The sequence below is a fragment of the Sapajus apella genome, unplaced genomic scaffold, assembly GCF_009761245.1.
Source record: "Sapajus apella isolate SASKATOON/1434 unplaced genomic scaffold, GSC_monkey_1.0 scaffold183, whole genome shotgun sequence".
Lineage (NCBI taxonomy): Eukaryota > Metazoa > Chordata > Mammalia > Primates > Cebidae > Sapajus > Sapajus apella.
This window is the reverse complement of record NW_022437123.1, coordinates 117,777-137,474: the sequence shown is the minus strand read 5'-3', so window position 1 is coordinate 137,474 and position 19,698 is coordinate 117,777. Positions and strand designations below refer to the sequence as shown.

General features: G+C 47.0%; 1 protein-coding gene and 1 pseudogene across 9 annotated transcripts in view; both read left to right on the top strand.

Annotated features, from left to right (window-relative positions):
* Positions 1 to 19,698, top strand: part of TSPAN11 (tetraspanin 11) — a 78,300-nt gene that overhangs the window by 26,369 nt on the left and 32,233 nt on the right. For 4 of the 8 annotated variants that reach the window (XM_032268543.1, XM_032268542.1, XM_032268544.1 and 1 more), the window contains one exon: positions 7,765 to 7,859. In XM_032268543.1, the coding sequence (XP_032124434.1) occupies positions 7,776 to 7,859 (84 nt within the window). In that variant the 5' untranslated portion in view covers positions 7,765 to 7,775. Of the gene's footprint in view, positions 1 to 6,232; positions 7,259 to 7,764; positions 7,860 to 19,698 lie in introns of those variants that run through there. The other 4 variants (XR_004265500.1, XR_004265499.1, XM_032268541.1 and 1 more) reach the window with 3 other exon arrangements.
* LOC116543165 lies at positions 10,848 to 12,335 on the top strand (annotated as a pseudogene). The gene has a single exon (XR_004265498.1). The product of XR_004265498.1 is annotated as a U1 small nuclear ribonucleoprotein 70 kDa pseudogene (transcript).

The window sequence follows — 19,698 nt, the reverse complement described above, 5'->3', positions numbered from 1 at the left end:
GACACTCTTCAAAGCTCAGTGAAAATAATTTCAGGGGATTATCCAAAGCCCAGGTCCCTCCATTCACTGGCAGGAGCAGGTAAGCCCACCTCAAATGGCATATGTTTGCTTCTCTCCAGGGGCTACTGCAGCCATTACAATGCCCACCTCATGTATCACTTTCTAGGCAGAGAAAAGCTGTGGGGTGCAACAAGGTCCTAGAGAGGGTGTCCATTAGGACAGCCAGGAGGAGGGCTGGGAGTGGTTGCTAGAAATAGTAGCTTCTCCCCCCTCGCCCTCCTTCAGCCCTGTCCTGTTTCTCTGGAGGCAGCAGAGCTAAGTGGGCTTTGGAGTCTGTCCCAGTGCACTAGGCATGCCCCAGCCTCCCTTGCTTACAACATAGAAGTGCTTCTGTATTGGTCCATTTTCACACTGCTGATAAAAACATATCTGAGACTGGGAGGAAAAAGAGGTTTAATTGGACTTACAGTTCGGCATGGCTGGGGAGGCTTCAGAATCATGGCGAGAGGCAAAAGGCACTTCCTACATGGTGGTGGCAAGAGAAAAAGAGAAGCAAAAGCGGAAGCCCCAATAAACCCATCAGATCTTGTGAGACTCATTCACTATCATGAGAGTAGTGTGCAAAAGTCCAGTCCCCATGATTCAATTACCTCCCCCTGAGTCCCTCACAAAACACATGAGAATTCCGGGAGATACCATACAAGTTGAGATTTGGGTGGGGACACAGCCAAACTTTATCATTCTGCTCCTGGCCCCTTCAACTCTCATGTCCTCACATTTCAAAACCAATCATGCCTTCCCTACCATCCCCCAAAGGCTTAACTCATTCAGCATTAACGCAAAAAGTCCACAGTCCAAAGTCTCATCTGAGACAAGGCAAGTCCCTTTCACCTATGAGCCTGTAAAATCAAAAGTGAGCTGGTTACTTCCTAGATACAGTGGTGGTACAGGTATTAGGTAAATACAGCCATTTCAAATGGGAGAAATTGGCCAAAACAAAGGGGATACAGGCCCCATGCAAGTCCAAAATCCAGAGGGGCAGTCAAATCTTAAAACTCCAAAGTGATCTCCTTTGACTCCAGGTCTCACATCCAGGTCACACTGATGCGAGAGGCGGGCTCCCATGGTCTTGGGCAGCTCTGCACCTGTGACTTTTCAGGGTATAGCCTCCCTCCCACTTACTGTCACAGGCTGGCATTGTTTGTGGCTTTTCCAGGTGCACGGTGCAAGCTATCAGTGGATCTACCATTCTGGGGTCTGGAGGACAGGAGCCCTCTTCTCGCAGCTCCACTAGGCAGTGCTCTAGTGGGGACTCTGTGTTGGGGCTCCAACCCCACACTTCCCTTCCACACTGCCCTAGCAGAGATTATCCATGAGAGCCCCACCCTTGTAGCAAACTTTTGCCTGAGCATCCAGGTATTTTTATATATCTTCTGAAATCTAGCCAGAAGTTCCCAAACCTCAATTCTTGACTTCTGTGCACCTACAGGCTCAATACCACATGGAAGCTTCCAAGGCTAGGGGCTTCCACCCTCTGAAGCCACAGCCTGAGCTGTATGTTGGCCCCTTTCACTCACAGATGGAGCAGCTGAGACACAGGGCACCAAGTCCCTGGGCTGCACATAGCACGGGAACCGTCCCACGAAACCACTTTTTCCTCCTAGACCTCTGGCCTGTGATGAGAGGGGCTACCATGAAGACCTCTGACATGACCTGGAGATATTTTCCCCATTGTCTTGGGGATTAACATTTGGCTCCTCATTACTTATGCAAATTTGTGCAGCTGGCTTGGATTTCTCCTCAGAAAATGAAACATTGTCAGGCAGCAAATTTTCCAAACTCTTATGTTCTGCTTCCCTTACAAAACTGAATGCCTTTAATAGAAACCAAGTCACCTCTTGAATGCTTTGCTGCTTAAAAATGTCTTCTGTCAGATACCCTCAATCATCTCAAGTTCAGAGTTTCACAAATCTCTAGAACAGAAGCAAAATGCTGCCAGTCTCTTGGCTAAAACATAACAAGAGTCACGTTTGCTCAAGTTTCTCATCTCCATCTGAGACCACCTCAGCCTGGACTATATTGTTCATATCACTATCAGCTGTTTTGTCAAAGCCATTCAACAAGTGTCTAGGAAGTTCCAAACTTTCCCACATTTTCCTACTGTCTTCTGAGCCCTCCAAACTGTTCCAACCTCTGCTTATTACCCAGTTCCAAAGTTGCATTCATATTTTCCGGTAACTTTTCAGCAATGCCCTACTCTGTTAGTACCAATATACTGTATTAGTCCATTTTCACACTGATAAAGACATGCCTGAGACTGGGAAGAAAAAGATGTTTAATTGGACTTACAGTTCCACATGGCTGGGAGGCCTCAGAATTGGGACAGGAGGCAAAAGGCACTTCTTACTTGGTGGCAACAAGAGAAAATGAGAAAGATGCAAAAGCAGAAACCCCTGATAAAACCATCAGATCCCATGAGAATAATACGGGAAAGACCAGCCCCCATGATTCAACATATGGAAATTCCCCCCTGGGTCCCTCCCACAACATATGGAAATTCTGGAAGATACAATTGAACTTGAGATTTGGGTGGGGACACAGCCAAACCGTATCAGCTTCCTTTCCCAGGCCTCCTAGCTGCTTCCCTCCTGACCTTGTCATTTAAAAATATCCACCACCGTGGGGCACGGTGGCTTATACCTGTAATCCCAGCACTTTGGGAGGCTGAGGCAGGTGGATCACAAGGTTAATAGTTCAAGACAAGACTGGCCAATATGGTGAAACCCCAACTCTACTAAAAATACAAAAATTAGCTGGCCATGGTGGCGGGTGCCTGTAGTCCTAGCTACTCGGGAGGCTGAGGTTACAGTGAGGCCGGATCACACCATTGCACTCCAGCATGGGCGACAGAGTGAGATTGTCTCAAAAAAAAAAAAAAAAAAAATCCACTGCTGGGTCTCATTGTCTCATTTCCTTCCACCTAATGGTGCATTCCTAACCCCCAACCCGTCCTCCATGGATGAAAGTGAGCCCTTGCTAGTCCTCATGTGACTGAGACCTCTTGGCAGCATGTGGCACTGTGGACCTCCCTGGCTTCCAGGACCCAGCATTCCCCTGGTTCTCCTCCTGCCTTCTCCCTTGCACATCATTTTGCTGCCTGGTTTCTTCTTCCTCCACTGGCTCTCTTTTTAGAGAGCAGGGTTCCTCCTCAGAATCTTTCCTCCCCTGCCTCTTACTCACACACTCTGTCTGCCTGATGGGACCTCCCCTCTATGCTGTTTAGGCATCTGTCCCCTACTCTCCATTCCCCCCACCCAATTCTCTTTCTAGAACTTAAGCAACACCATCCTGGGGTTGGCATCACCTTCAGGATGTGAATCCAAGTCCCCAAGCTTGACATGTAAGGACGCTCTTGACCCCCTACATACCCTTCAGTTCTCACTCCATTCATACTCTGTACCAGTGGCCTCCAGAGTGGAGACAGACAGTACACAGGTACAGGGAGGACTTACTGGAATCTCTATTCCTTAATTATTTTTACCTTTAAAAAATGCAGAATTAAAATTTGAATATCCACTGGGCATGGTGGCTCATGCCTGTAATCCCACCACATTGGGAGGCTGAGGCGGGCAGATCATGAAGGCAGGAGATTGAGATTGAGACCATCCTGGCTAACACAGTGAAACCCCGTTTCTACTAAAAATACAAAAAAATTAGCGGGGTGTGGTGGCACGTGCTGGTAGTCCCAGCTACTCGGGATGCTGAGGCAGGAGAATCACTTGAACCCGGGTGGCAGAGGCTGCAGTAAGCCAAGATCACGTCACTGCATTCCACTCCAGCCTGGGCCACAGAGTGAGACTCCATCTCAAAACAAAACAAAAAAAACCTATACTGCAGATACTCAGGGGTTTAACAATAGTATATGAATAAAATTTATCAAATTAGGGCAGTTGTACTGTCAGAATTGCTTGGCAACCACTGTACGGCATCACCTCTGGTCCTACTGTGTAAGACCTGCCATGCCCTGGCATGGGATGCTTTCGCACACCTTAGTACCTAGTGCTTCCTCTTCTGTATCAAGATGATGTTAGCTGTGAGCCATAGCATATCGAAACATGTACTACAAAGAACCTACAACTTGTCTTTCTCTCATGTAAACCCAATCTGGAGGTAAGCAGCTCAGGGATGGTATGGCAGTTCTAAAATCACCTGCGATCCAGACTCCTTGAACTTATTGACCTGCCGCTTTCAACCCATGGTTTCCAGCTCATGGCCCAGTATGGCTGCTTGAGCTCCAGCCATAACATCAGCATTCCAACCAACAGAAAGGGTGAAGAGAGACATATCCCCCACATACATTAAGGATTTCCTCTGATTATTACAGATAAAGAATGGCATTAATGATTTAATCCACCAGAATATCACAACTCCAAATTTCTTTGCACTCTATAAAATATCTGCAAAATATGTGAGGCAAAAATTATCAGTATTAAATGATAAATGCACCGTCATAGAGTCTGTTACATACCTTTTTCAATAGCCAACAGAACAAGTCAGTAAGGATATAGAAGATGTGAAAAGTACAATCAGCAAATTTGATCTAATTAACACATACAGAATTCCGTACCCTATAATGACAGGATTCTCATTCTTTTCAAATGCATATGAAACATATATCAAGAAATGATGCTTCTAAAAAGTTGCCTATACCACTTCTTATATACCATTTACTGGCCAGTGTGAATCCTGGCTATACCTAACAGTATAGGAGGCTGGGAAATGTTGTCTGTTCCAGGTGACTAAGTACCTAACTAAAATGGAGAAGTTCCGTTCCTAAAGAAAAAAGAGAACAGATATTAGGGGAATCAGCAGTCTGGCCCCTCCCCTTCCCCCTTTGCCCTGGCAAGCCTGGTCCTGTGAGTACTGCACAGTGGGTAAAAGCTTGAGCCCAGATGAAGAGATTATTTATTCAACTCTGGCTTTGTCACTGACTTGCTGTGAGTTTGGATGAATTATTTAACCTGTCTAAACCTCAGTTATATTATAAAATGGGAATAACCCTATTTCCATAGGGCTATTAGGAAAATGGACTAAAATAATGCTTGTAAAGCACTCAGTTCTGAACAAACGCATAGTGTTCCATAAATATTAGCTACACAGAGAGGTTAAATAACTTGCTCAAGGTCCCACAGCCAGTAAAATGGCAAGGCTGGCTTTCAGAGCCAGTCATCTGGCTGTAGGCTGGTGCTGATGCTTCTTTGGGGCCTCTGCCACCCCCAGCACAGGGCCCCACCCATGCTGTTAGGGGAAAGGGGCACTGAACGGTGGGGAATAGGAACCTCAACTACAGATTAGCCATGTGACCTTAGAAAAGGCTGGTCTATTTTTTTTTTTTTTTTTGTTGTTGAGACAGAGTTTTGCTCTTGTTACCCAGGCTGGAGTGCAATGGCACAATCTCGGCTCACCGCAACCTCTGCCTCCTGGGTTCAGGCAATTCTCCTGCCTCAGCCTCCTGAGTAGCTGGCATTACAGGCACGTGCCACCATGCCCAGCTAATTTTTTGTAGTTTTAGTAGAGACGGGGTTTCACCATGTTGACCAGGATAGTCTCGATCTCTTGACCTCGTGATCCACCCGCCTTGGCCTCCCAAAGTGCTGGGATTACAGGTGTGAGCCACCGCGCCTGGCTGAAAAGGCATTTTTAAATGTGCATCTTAAATATGTAAGTTTCCTCATTCTTTCTGCAGAAGAATTAAGGGATCCCAAAGGTTTCACCTGACCCGGACATTTTGTGGTTGTATCTTCCCTACCACCAGTGGCTGAAATGTTACCATTAGAATGGTTTCTTTTCCTTAAGCCCTGCCTTCTGCCTGAAGCTATTTTTAAAAAATACAATTTTCCTTTAGAGGGCAGGGCCCTGACTCTGTGGTTTGAGTGAGTCAGGCCCCTTTGCCACAGATAGAAGGTTCTGGGGCAGAAGTGCAGGGGCCCTGGCTGGAGGGAAGGGATGTGCACAGTGGGAGAGACTGCATCCCAGAGCTGCCAGACCCCACAAACTCTGCTGCTTGCTAAGAACCTGCAGTGGCCCAGGACACCCTGCACCTGGCCTCTTGTCAGGACTGACTGCGTAATGACCGTGAAATCGCTCCGGTTAGATCCCCTGGCCGACCCCATCCACAGCCATTTCTTACAGCCTTCCTTTTTTCGTCCTTCTATATATTTCTTCCACCATCCTACCTCAAAAACTAAATTGAAGAAAAGTGAGTTTTGTCTTTTTTTAATGAGAAAACTAACAGTCTTAAATTACCTTCTTCAAAGTCTGCAAATAGAAATCACAAATAAGTCAGTCACATGGCTCAGTGAGCCCATGAGCTTGAAATAAGAGGCAGAGCAATGGCTCAGAGGAAATAATTGGGGCGTGGCCCAGCACCAGCCCAGGCAGCAACAACAGAATGAAAGGAGGGCCCAATTGGGGGTTGGAAATAATGGAGGAAGAGATGGAAATGCTAAACTCCCCAGCCCAGCATGTGTGTCTTCTCTGCAGGCTCAGCAGCCATGGTCCATTGTAAGACTGACTCAGACTGCTGGCTGAGCATCTCCCTGAATAAGCATAAACCATGCCTCATTGCTTATGGTTCTGAAATAAAAGAGGCTCTCAAAATGGGGGTGATTTCTTAAAGAGCAACTATTCTGTGAGTGTGAGTATCCAGGTGCCCAGGGGCACATGTAGCTTAAGGAGAGGAGGAAACCACAAAGGCTTCAGACTTTCTGAGGTTAAGACTGAGAAGCAAACAGGATTACCAGGCACAGTAGGACCTGCCTTTATCATCACCATTGATGTCATACCTCCTAGAGAGTCCATCAGGGGACGTCAGGACAAGAGACAGCATGGTGTTGGGGTATACACGGGAGCTTTAGGACTGGAGTCTTAGGCTCTAGCCCCAGTTCTATGACATGTAATAATACCTAATACTGATTGAACATATACTTCATGCCAAGGACTATGCTAAACACTTCACGTAGATTATTTCATTAATCTCCAAAACAACCCTATATGTGTCATTATTATCCCCATTTACAGATGAGAATGCTGAAGGATGGAGGTCACGTAACTTGCCCTAAGTATCACACATCTTGTGACAGATCAGGGTGTGAATCCAGGGAGTCAGACTCCAGAAGCTCTTGTACTTCTTCCTGCCAAACCACCAGGTGTGGCTGGGCCTACTTCCTCATCTGGAAAGTCAAGCTGCAGCAGCCAGGTCGGGTGGCCTGGGTGATCACTGGGGCCCTTTCCAGCACAGGTGCTCTGCTCTGGGGCTCATGCCACACTTGTGGATGCAGGGTCCTGTTCAAATGATGCAGAGTGCAAGTTTCCTATGCAAAGTAATGACGCTGAGCATCTGTATGTGTCTGTGTGTGTGTGTAGGACAGGTACACTTGCGTCCTGCAACGCTGATGAGACTGGAAAAGAGATTAAGAACACAGTAAGACCTGTGCAAAGTCTGTGGGAGACTAGGTTAGATCTTTGTTAAGAGGACAAAACTGACATCCAAAGGTCTGGAAGATTCCGTCCCAATTCACCTCCATTTGGTATCCTTTGCAATTCCCTGATCTTTGCTCCATGCTGCACACACATAGCCTCAAAGCCCCCAACAGATAGGCTAATGAGCCCTTTGACGGGAGCCTTGCCAAGGTGCTCTAGCTCCAAGAAGGATGAGGTGGTTGTTGGTGATTCCCCGGCCCAGCATATGTGTCTTCTCTGCAGGCCCAGCAGCCATGGCCCACTTTAAGACTGAGCAGGATGACTGGCTGATTGTCTACCTGAAGTATTTACTCTTTGTCTTCAACTTCTTCTTCTGGGTGAGTGAATTCTGCACACACATCCCCTTCCCCAGGCACTGAATGAGTCAAGCCACCTTTTGTTTTTTGTGTCACCACTTTGAGGTTAATATCTTCCAAATCAAAAATCAACCATGGGTGAACTCTTCCCACTTTAAAGCAAATATGTACATTTGCTACTAAGAAGGAAGAAAAGAATTGGTCTGCAGGTTGGCACAGAGCTCGTACCACATGGCATCTGAATAGATGCACAAACATAACAATAAGCTTTGTGTTCTAGCCCTGCTGTGCAAAGGGTCCAGTTCTTTCTTCCCCACTAACTTGTCGCGCCCATGCCTTTTGGAAAATGGGACTGCCTGAAATAATGACTGGAGTCCATTCACCTTTCATGGTTAACATTCTCCAGGCCCCGGGCAGAGAAACAGAAGTCCTGGGGGCTCTGACTACCGCTGCCTGTGATGAAAATGATCTCTATGGTAACTCCCCTCAGGAGCCTGCTTGGGTGAGGTCTTCCAGAGGGGAAGACCTTCCACTTGAAGCAATCACCTGAGTAATTGGGAGCAGAATACCACCAGTTCCCACAAATACACTGGAATGTATATATTTGTTATTACAGTCTCACTAAATTTGAGAAGGTAGAAGAGCACCAAGAGTGCAGGCTTTGCAGGCAGCTGGACCCGTGCTCTGCTGACTACCAATGGTGCAGCCTTGGGCAACTTACTTAAGTTAAAGGAAACTGTTTCCCCAGCTACAACTCAATGATAATTTCTAGCCTGTTGGGGTTGCATTCAATAAATGCAGTATTTTGAATACATTAGATGTCAAATGCCTGAAAATGCCACCAAGTCAACCTATGATAAGGCAGAGCTGGGCTTCCTGCTTCCGTGGTAAGAGAGAAGTCTTTGAGTCTTGGAAGCATCTCAGAAATGCAAATGCAAAGGTGGGACATGTCTGAGTTTTCAGGGTCTTTCTTGCAGGGGCCTGCTTAGCATTGGAAAGTATCATAACATGAGAGTTTAGGATGGGTAGACATGGCAAGGCAAGAGTTTTGAAAAGTCTTGGAGAATAGCCCAGTCAAGACGCTATCTATTAAAAAGTTGGGCAATCTGCTATTTGTTCAAATGTTGTTTGCAAAGTTCCTGAAAGGAATAATAATTTGTCACTTTTATCTCCCTGGGCAAGAGTTTCCTGGAATAGTGAAGTTGTGATTATGAAGATGATGCGATAATAAAGCTGTGTTGAAATGGACAGTAAACTGTGTGGTAGAGATGGTTTCCATTCTGAGACACAAATCCAGTAGGATGATTAGGATTCTTGCTAAATAAGCATTTCTGCTTAAGAATATTTATTTCCTGGAGAGAATCCAAGATGGCCAAATAGAAACAGCTTCGAGTGCAGTTCCCAGCAAGAACAACACAGAGGGCGAGTGCCCCACCACATTTCCAAACAAATTTTCACTGCCCACAGACCAGGAGATTCCCAGGCCAAAAATCATCAGGAGTTTTCAGCACAGCGGTTTCAGCTGGTGCCAGGTTGGTACACAGAAACTCACACAAATCTGGGCAGCCGTTTCAACTGGTGCCTGGAACGCCTGGGAGACAGAGCCACCCATTCAACTGAAAGGGAGAGGGCAGAGACAGGGAGCCAGGTGATCTGGCTCAGCAGGTACCACCCCCACAAAACAAGCAATCTGAAATGCTCTGGATTGAGTTTTGCAGCAAGCGCAGCTGGACCCAGGACGGGCCAGCTCAGTGGGGGGAAGGGCAACCACCACTACTGAGGCAGTTCACACAGCAGCTGGGCAGAGCCTGGAGCAGCTCAGCAACTCCCTGCTGGCAGACTGTGACTAGACTACTCCATGTGGCACAGGGCATCTATGAAAAAAGGCAGCAGCATGACAGGAACTTACAAATAAAGCCAACCTTCCTAGGACAGAGCACCTGGGAAAAGAGGCAGTTATGAGTTCCGCTGCGGCAGACTTAAGAATACCTGCCCAGCATCTCTGCATGGAACAACAGAGCTCACAGCTCAGCACTTGAGCTCCTATAAGGGACAGACTGTCTCCTCAAGCAGCTCCCCAGCCCCAGTATACCCAAAGAGACACTTCATAAAGGAGAACTCGGGCCAAAATCTGGCAGGTACCCTTCTGGGATGAAGATAACAGAAGAAGAAACCGTCAGCAACCCTTACTGTTCTGCAGCCCCCGCGGGCGATCCCCAGGCAAGCAGGGCCTGGAGTAGACCTCCAGCAGTCCTGCAGCAGAGGGGCCTGACTGTTAGAAGGAAAACTAAAAAAAACAGAAAGAAATAACTTCATCATCAACAAAAAGGACATCTACTCAGAGACCCCATCTGAAAGTCACCAACTACAAAGACCACAGGTAGATAAATCCACAAAGATGGGAAGAAACCAGTGCAAAATGGATGAAAACACCCAAAACCAGAACGCCTCTCCTCCTCCAAGGGATCACAACTCCTCACCAGCTAGGGATCAAAGATGGATGGAGAATGAATCTGATAAATTGACAGAAACAGGCTTCAAAAAGTGGGTAATAACAGACTTCTCAGAACTAAAAGAACATGTGCCTAAACCAATGCAAAGAAACTAAGAACCTAGAAAAAAGGTTAGATGACATGCTAACTAGAATAAACAGCTTAGAGAAGAATATAAACGACTTGATGGAGCTGAAAAATATAACAGGAGAACTTCACGAAGCATACACAAGTTTCAATAGCCAACTTGACCAAGCAGAAGAAAGGATATCAAAGATGGAAGATCAACTCAATGAAATAAAATAAGAAGGCAGGGATAGAAAAAAAAGAGTGAAAAGAAATGAACAAAGCTTCCAAGAAATATGGGATTGCACCCCCGCGCCAGTCAGTAGCCGAGGCTGCGCGGGTTCTTGAGCAGCGGCCTTGTGAGCTCGCTGCGCGGGTGAGGGAATCAGGCAGATGCAGATGCCCTCGGAGTGGAAGCCAAAGCAGGAGTTCTTGTTGCTGAGGGGCCACTGCAGCCACCCCGAGCCTCCAGACCCATGCCATACCAAGGAAGGCTCCGCACAGCAAACTTGGCAAGATGACCCAGTTCCTGCCACCCAACCTTCTGGCCCTTTTTGCCCCCCATGACCCTATCCCATACCTGCCACCCCTGGAGAAACTGCCACATGAAAAACACCACAATCAACCTTACTGTGGCATTGCGCCCTACATTCCAGAGTTTGAGGCCCCTCGAGATGCCCCTCCTCCAACTCGTGCAGAAACCCAGAGGAAGGCATGGAGAGGAAAAGACGGGAGAAGATTGAGCAGCAACAGCAGGAAGTGGAGACAGAGCTCACATGATCCCAATGCTCAGGGGGATACCTTCAAGACTCTCTTCATGGCGAGAATGAACTGTGACACAACAGAATCCAAGCTCTGGAGAGAGTTTGAGGTGTAGGTACCCATCAAAAGAATCCACATGGTCTACAGTAAGCGGTCGGGAAAGCCCCGTGGCTATGCCTTCATTGAGTATGAACACGAGTGGGACATGCACTCTGCTTACAAACACACAGACGGCAAGAAGATTGATGGCAGGAGGGTCCTTGTGGATGTGGAGAGGGGCCGAACCGTGAAGGGCTGGAGGCCCCGGCGACTAGGAGGAGGCCTCGGTGGTACCAGGAGAGGAGGGGCTGATGTGAACATCTGTCATTCAGGCCTCGATGACACCTCCCACTAGGATGAGAGGGACCAGGACCGGGACTGCGAGCGGGAGCGCAGAGAGCCGGGAGTGAGACAAGGAGCGAAAACAGCGACGCTCCCACTCTGGGGACCAGAGGAGGCGCTCACAGACTCAAGACAAGGAGGAGCATAGGCGCTCCATGGAGCGGAGCAAGGACAAGGACAGGGACTGGAAACAGCGAAGCAGTCAGAGCCGGGAGTGGGCTGGGCGGGAGCAGGAGCTCAAGGAGCAGCTGCGTGGAGGCGGCGGCGACACGGCGGAGCCCTCTGAGGCGAGTCATGCGCCACCTGATGACGGGCCTCCAGGGGAGCTCCGGCCTGATGGACCTGATGGTCCAGAGGAAAAGGGCCGGGATCATGACCGGGAGAGAGAGCGGAGCCATCGGAGTGAGTGTGAGCGGCACCGGGACGGGGATTGTGACCGTGACCGCGAGCACAAGCGGGGGGAGTGGGGCAGTGAGCGGGGCAGGGATGAGGCCCAAGGTGAGGGTGGCGGCGGCCAGGACAATGGGCTGGAGGGTCTGGGCAACCACAGCTGAGAAATTTACATGGAGTCTGAGGGCAGCGACAGCTACCTGGCTCCAGAGAATGGGTATTTGATGGAGGCTGCTGCCGGAGTGAAGCGGGCCTCTCCACCTGCTGTGACTGGACGCATTCCTGTGCCACTCCCTTGCTGTCATCCCCTCCCCCAACCTTGGCCACCTCAGTTTGTCCTCCAAGGGTAGGTGTCTCATTGGTCCTGGCCCCTTGGATTTAAAAATAAAATTAATTTCCTGTTGCTAAAAAAAAAAATATATATATATAGGATTATGTGAAAAGACCTAATCTATGTTTGATAGGTGTACCTGAATGTGACAGAGAGAATGAATCCAAGCTGGAAAACACTCTTCAGGATATCCAGGAGAACTCCCCCAACCTAGCAAGCCAGGCCACCATTCAAGTCCAGGAAATACAAAAACCACCACAAAGATATTCCTAAGAAGAGCAACCCCAAGGCACATAATCGTCAGATTCACCAGGGTTGAAATGAAGGAAAAAATGCTAAGGGCAGCTAGAGAGAAAGGTCGGGTTACCCACAAAGGGAAGCCCATCAGACTCACAGCAGGTGTCTCAGTAGAAACCCTACACCAGAAGAGAGTGGGGGCCAATATTCAACATCCTTAAAGAAAAGAACTTTTAACCTAGAATTACAGATCCAGGCAAACTAAGCTTCATAAGCAAAGGACCAATAAAATCCTTTACAAACAAGCAATTGCTGAGAGATTTCATCACCACCAGGCCTGCCTTACAAAAGCTCCTGAAAGAAGCACTAAACATAGAAAGGAACAAGCAGGAAATCCAGGACTTGAACTCAGATCTGGATCTGGATCAAGCAAACCTAATAGACATTTACAGAACCCTCCCCCACAAATCCACAGAAGATAATTCTTCTCAGCACATCACACCTACTCTAAAACTGACCACATTATTGGAAGTAAATCACTCCTTAGCAAATGCAAATGAATGGAAATCATAACAAACATTCTCTCAGACAAAAGTGCAATCAAATTAGAACCCAGGATTAAGAAACTAACTCAGAACTGCACAACTTCATGGACAACTGGCTCTTGAATGTTGACTGGATAAACAATGACATGAAGGCAGAAATAAAGATGTTCTTGAAACCAATGAGAACCAAGACACAATGTACTAGAATCTCTGGGACACATTTAAAGCAGTGTCTAGAGGGAAATTTATAGCAATAAATGCCCACATGAGAAGCAAGGAAAGATCTAAAATCGAAACCCTATCATCAAAATTGAAAGAGCTAGAGGAGCAAGATCAAAAAAAACTCAAAAGCTAACAGAAGACAAGAAATAAGTAAGATCAGAGCAGAACTGAAGGAAATAGACACACAAAAAAAACTTTCAAAAAATTAGTAAATCCAGGAGCTGGTTTTTTGAAAAGATCCACTAGCCAGACTGATAAGAATCAAATAGATGCAATAAACAAACAATAAAGGGGATATCACCACAGATTCCACAGAAATACAAACTACCATCAGAGAGTACTACAAACAACTCTGTGCACATAAACTAGTAAACCTGGGAGAAATGGATAAATTCCTGAACACTTGCACCCTCCCAAGCCTAAACCAGGAAGAAATCAAAACGCTGAATAGACCAATAACAAGGGCTAAAGCTGAGGCAGTAATTTATAACCTATGCACCAAAAAAAGCCCAGTTCCACATGGCTTCACAGCTGAATTCTACCAGACATACAAAGAGAAGCGAGTACCACTCCTTCTGAAACTATTCCAAACAATCAAAAAAGAGGGAATCCTTCCTAGATCATTTTATGAGACCAACATCATCCTGATACCAAAACCCGGCAGAGACTCAACAAGAAAAGGAAACTTCAGGCTAATATCCATGATGAACATAGATGCAAAAATCTTCAATAAAATACTGGCAACCCAAATGCAACAGCAAATCAAAAAGCTAATCCATCACAATCAAGTAGGATTCATCCCTGGGATGCAAGGCTGGTTTAACATATCTAAGTCTATAAACATAATCCACCACATAACAGAACCAAAGACAAAAAACACATGATTATCACAATAGATGCAGAGAAGGCCTTTGACAAATTTCAAAAGTCCTTTATGCTAAAAACTCTCAATAAACTAGGTATAAATGGAATGTATCTCAAAATAATAAAAGCTATTTACAACAAACCCACAGCCAATATTATGCTGAATGGGCAAAAACTGGAAGCATTTCCTTTGAAATCTGGCGCTAGACAAGGATGCCCTCTCTCACCACTCCTATTCAATATAGTATTGGAAGTTCTAGCCAGAGCAATTCAGGCAGAAAAAGAAATAAAGGGTATTCAGTTAGGAAAGGAGAAAGTCAAATTGTCTCTATTTGCAGACGACATGATTGTATATTTAGAAGACCCCATCATCTCAGCCCAAAATCTCCTGAAACTGATAAGCAACTTCAGCAGTCTCAGGACACAAAACCAATGTGCAGAAATCATAAGCATTCCTATACACCAATAACAGACTTAAAGAGAGCCAAATCAAGAATGAACTGCCATTCACAATTGCTACAAAAAGAATAAAATACCTAGGAATACAACTAACAAAGGATGTAAAGACCCCTTCAAGGAGAACTACAAACCACTGCTCAAGGAAATAAGGGAGGACACAAACAGATGGAAAACCATTCCATGCTCATGGTTAGGAAGAATATTGTGAAAATGGCCATACTTCCCAAAGTACTTTATAGGTTCAATGCTATCCCCATCAAGCTACCTATGACCCACTTCACAGAACTGAAAAAAACCACCTTAACCTTCATATGGAACCAAAAGAGCCTGCACAGCCAAGTCAATTCTAAGCAAAAAGAACAAAGCTGGAGGCATCACGCTACCTGACATCAAACTATACTACAAGGCTACAATAATCAAAACAACATGGTACTGACACCAAAACAGACATATAGACCAATAGAACAGAACAGAGGCCTCAGAGGCAACGCCACACATCTGCAACCATCCGATCTTTGACAAACCTGACAAGAACAAGCAATGGGGAAAGGATTCCCTGTTTAATAAATGGTGTTGAGAAAACTGCCTAGCCATGTACATAAAGCAGAAACTGGACCCCTTCCTGACACCTTACACTAAAATTAATCTAGATGGATTAAAGACTTAAGACCTAACACCATAAAAACCCTAGAAGAAAACCTAGGCAAAACCATTCAGGACATAGGCATAGGTAAGGACTTCATGACTAAAACACCAAAAGTATTGCCAACAAAAGCCAAAATATACAAATGAGACCTAATTAAACTCCAGGGCTTCTGCACAGCAAAAGAACAATCATTAGAGTGAACCAGCAACCAATAGAATGGGAAAAAAAATTGCAATCTACCCATCTGACAAAGGGCTAATATACAGAACCTACAAAGAACTAAAAGATAATTACAAGAAAAAAACAAACCTATTCAAAAGTGGGCAAAAGATATGAACAGACATTTTTTAAAAGAAGACATATATGAGGCCAAGAAACATATGAAAAAATGTTCATCATCATTGGTCATTAGAGAAATGCAAATCAAAACCACATTAAGATACCACCTTATGCCAGTTAGAATGGTGATCATTAAAAAATCTGGAGACAACAGATGCTGGAGAGGATGTGGAGAAATAGAACACTTTTACACTGTTGGTGGGAGTGTAAATTAGTTCAACCATTGTGGAAGACAATGTGGCACTTCCTCAAGGACCTAGAAATAGAAATTCCATTTGATCCAGCAATCCCATTACTGGGTATATATCCAAAGGATTATAAATCGTTCTATTATAAAGACACATGCACATGTATGTTCATTGCGGCACTGTTTACAAATAGCAAAGACCTAGAACCAACCCAAATGCTCATTGATGATAGACTGGACAAGGAAAATGTGGCACAGATACACCATGGAATATTATGCAGCCATAAAAAATGATGAGCTCATATCCTTTGTAGGGACATGGATGAACCTGGAAACCATCATTCTCAGCAAACTGACACAAGAACAGAAAATCAAACACCGCATGTTCTCATTCATAGGCGGTTGCTGAACAATGAGAATACATGGACACAGGGAGGGGAGCATCACACACTGGGGTCTGTTGGGGGGGTTAGGGGAGGGACAGCGAGGGGTAGGGAGTTGGGGAGGGATAACATGATGAGAAATGCCAGATATAGGTGATGGGGATGGAGGCAGCAAATCACATTGTGATGTACGTACCTATGCAACAGTCCTGCATGTTCTGCACATGTACCTCAGAACCTAAAGTGCAATAACATAAATTTAAAAAACAGATGAACGAGGTTTAATCAAGAGGCTAAAATAGGAGGCACACAAGATAGCCAATAAAATAGGATATGATGAGGGCAATTATGGAACCATGTACAAGACACAGAGCTGGGACAGAGGACAGAATGGTTTGCTGGGAGAGGGGGCAGGGACAGCTCTAAGGAAGGTTTCCTCTGGGCTCTGAGCTGGGTTTGGAAGATGAACAAGTGATCTCATGTTCCCTCCCAGCTCCACCACTCAGTAAGACTCATGATTTTACTCTTGTTTTAGGGGTAGATGGGACTGGGGAAGGCAGCAGAGGAGTAGTAGTGATTTATATTATCAAGGGCTATTTAAAACCAGAGAGCCAAAAACAAGGATGCCTCCAGGTGGAAAATGGCCCTTAGCATGACAAGCTTATTGTTGAAGATTCCATCAACCAAGGCAGCAGGAGCATGGGCAGGAAGGAAAGGGATAGGGCAGAAACCAGGACAACTTGAATCTCAATAAAGGAGGATCCTCTGGGCAGGGGAGTTCTCCACTGTCAGTGAGGAGGAGCCCATGGTTCAGGAGGTGGAAACGCACAAGGAGACGGGCAGTGCACAGGGTGATAGTAGACTCTGCATCTGCTGGCCACCTGCTACATACCAAGCCCCACACCAGACTGAATCACCTTCTGGGCTGGACAGGAGCTCACCCATGGAAACCACACTCGTCATCTGTGTTCCTCCTCCCTGCTCAGTCTCATCCATGGCACTATCACCCACCCACCCCAGACCCCGCAGGGTCCCTATAGACTCTGCCTTCTCTCAGCAACAACCATGTGACCATTCCCCTCTGCCCTCCAACCTGTCTCCATCTCCCCGCCACACTGCCCACCTGGATTCCCCACCGTGGTCAGCTCCCAGCTTCTGCTCCGCCCACAGGCTGATTCCCTACGGCACCCCTGGCTGAGACGTCCCCATCTGCTCCCACGCCCAGGGCACCAAGCCCAAACTCTCACATGGCCTCAGGGCTCTTACAGTCTGGCCTTAACTTTTTGGCATCATATTTGCTACTTTCTTTCCCCCACACCTGGGTTTTAATCACTTTGAACCAAGTAGTTGCTTTTTCTTGAAAATAGTGTGGTTACCTAATAACTCGGGCACTGTTAGCATAGTGGTAAACAGGGTGAACTCCTGGGCGCAGCACAGTGTCCAGTCCAAGCCCCTCTGTTTATTGGCTGTGTGGATTTGGATAAGTGAAACAGCCCTGTGGGCCTCAGGGAGGCTCTCTCTCATCCCTGCCCACCTTTCTCACATTGTTCTCTCGGCCCTCCCTCTTCTTTTGAACTCCTACACACCCTCTAAGGCCCATTTTGAGATTTTGAGTGTGGCATCTGCTCTGACTGTCCTGGGCAGGTGAGTTCAACCCTTTCCTACATGTCTGTGGTGCTGCTCACTTCACAGCAGCCCTCGGCCCTGGGGGGTGGGGATCTCCCCTCACTCCCCTAAGAACGTGGCCCAGCACCCGGGAGCCACCCCAGGAAGTGTGGGACTCAGTGGATGGGGCTCTTAGAGGGCTGTAGAAATGGCATCTGCTCCCCCACCTGCCTCAGTCTGCTGAGCTCCTGGGGCAACAGCTAGTGTTCCTCTTTCCTGCTTTATGGTTGTTTTGATTTTAAAGGGGCAGTCCACAAAGTCCCAGCAGTCCCAGAGGGGAATGGGCTTTTTCTCTGGGTCATTAGGAAGAGTCTCCTGGAAAGGCTGGGGTTGGACCCTAAGAATCTTAAGGCTAGACTGATGCTTGGTTATTCTCATTCTTTCAACCAGTACCCATTGTGCACCTGCTACAGTGACGTCAGGCTCTTGGGCTGTCATGGGACCCATACTGCCACTGTCCCTGCCCCAATATCTGACTTAGGGTCTTTAGTCACCAGAGTGACTTCTGCTATGAAGAAGAAAAGAATGGGTCTAATTTGGGGAGCAAACACAGCATGGAGGCTCAGGGAGAGGACTGGGAGACTGGGTCTGAACAAGGCTGTTTCTTTTAAAGAACAGCTTCCCATTCCCACATCAGAAGAATCAGCTGAACCCCGGGCTGCAGCCCCAGTAGAGCACAGCTCAGCTGTATGCCCACAGGCAGGCAGGGTGGATGGCACCCCTGTCCCACGCCCAAGCAACCGAGCGCCCCAGGAGGGCACACAAGTGGGCATTAGGCACTGCTGCTCGCCCTCCTCATGAACGAGCTTCTCTGAGTGCCAGGCATGCATTTCTCAGGCTAATGCTTCACCCCGTCGTGTTTCCTATGAATGGGAAGTTCCTAAAATTACACAGCAGGGGTAACCTGCTCCACCCCTCCCAGCCAGCTCAGCTTGCATCCTCGTTGCCTGGCTTCACCCTCTGCAGGGCTTGCTGGCTAGTTGGCCACAGGCTATGGCTTTGAAAATGTAGTTATTGCCCAGGCAGTGGCTCACGCCTGTAATCCCAGCACTTTGGGAGGCCAAGATGGATGGATCACCTGAGGTCAGGAGTTCGAGACCAGCCTGGCCAACATGGTGAAACCCTGTTTCTACTAAAAATACAAAAATTAGCCAGACGTGGTGGTGCACGCCCCTAATCACAGCTACTCGGAAGGCTGAGGAGGGAGAAACACTTGACCTGGGAGGTGGAAGTTGCAGCGAGCTGAGATCACACCACTGTACTCCAGGCTGGGCAACAGTGTGAGAAAAAAGAAAAAAATGTAGTTATTACCCCAGTGGAAAATTACACCAGTTTCTGAAAAGAGCCAAATACTATTGAATCAACTGTATGCCAATGGCTTTTGAGTAGCTCACTGGAGTCAGATCTCTCCCTGCCCCATGAGTCCCTCTTCCTCCTCTCTGCTGACTTAAGCAGTTTCCAGGTGACTTTAGTGACAGCCTTGAGCCACTGGTTCAGAACCATCTTGCCAGAGGTGGTTTGGCAGAAACTTGACCCTCGGTACTAACAGGGACAGTTTAACCACGTGGAAGGAACCTCAGAGGTATTCCCATTCAGTGCCCCCAGTTTACAGATGAAGAAACTGAGGCTTAGAGGGGCTGCTTTCTGTCCCACAGTCATGTGGCTAGTCAGGGGCACAGGCAGAACTAGAACCCAGGCTGCTGACTTCTGCCCTCCCGTGAGCCCCTCTGGTGACCATCCAACAGTGAGCAGTGTTAATTTTCCGATCCAGAGGAAAGCTTGTTTTCTAAAGAGCTGACCACCCAAGGAGGTGGCCCCCTGAATGACTGAAACCTTCTCATTCCTTACCTAAGGATGTAACACTCTGGGGGAGAGGTGGAGGCCCTCAAAA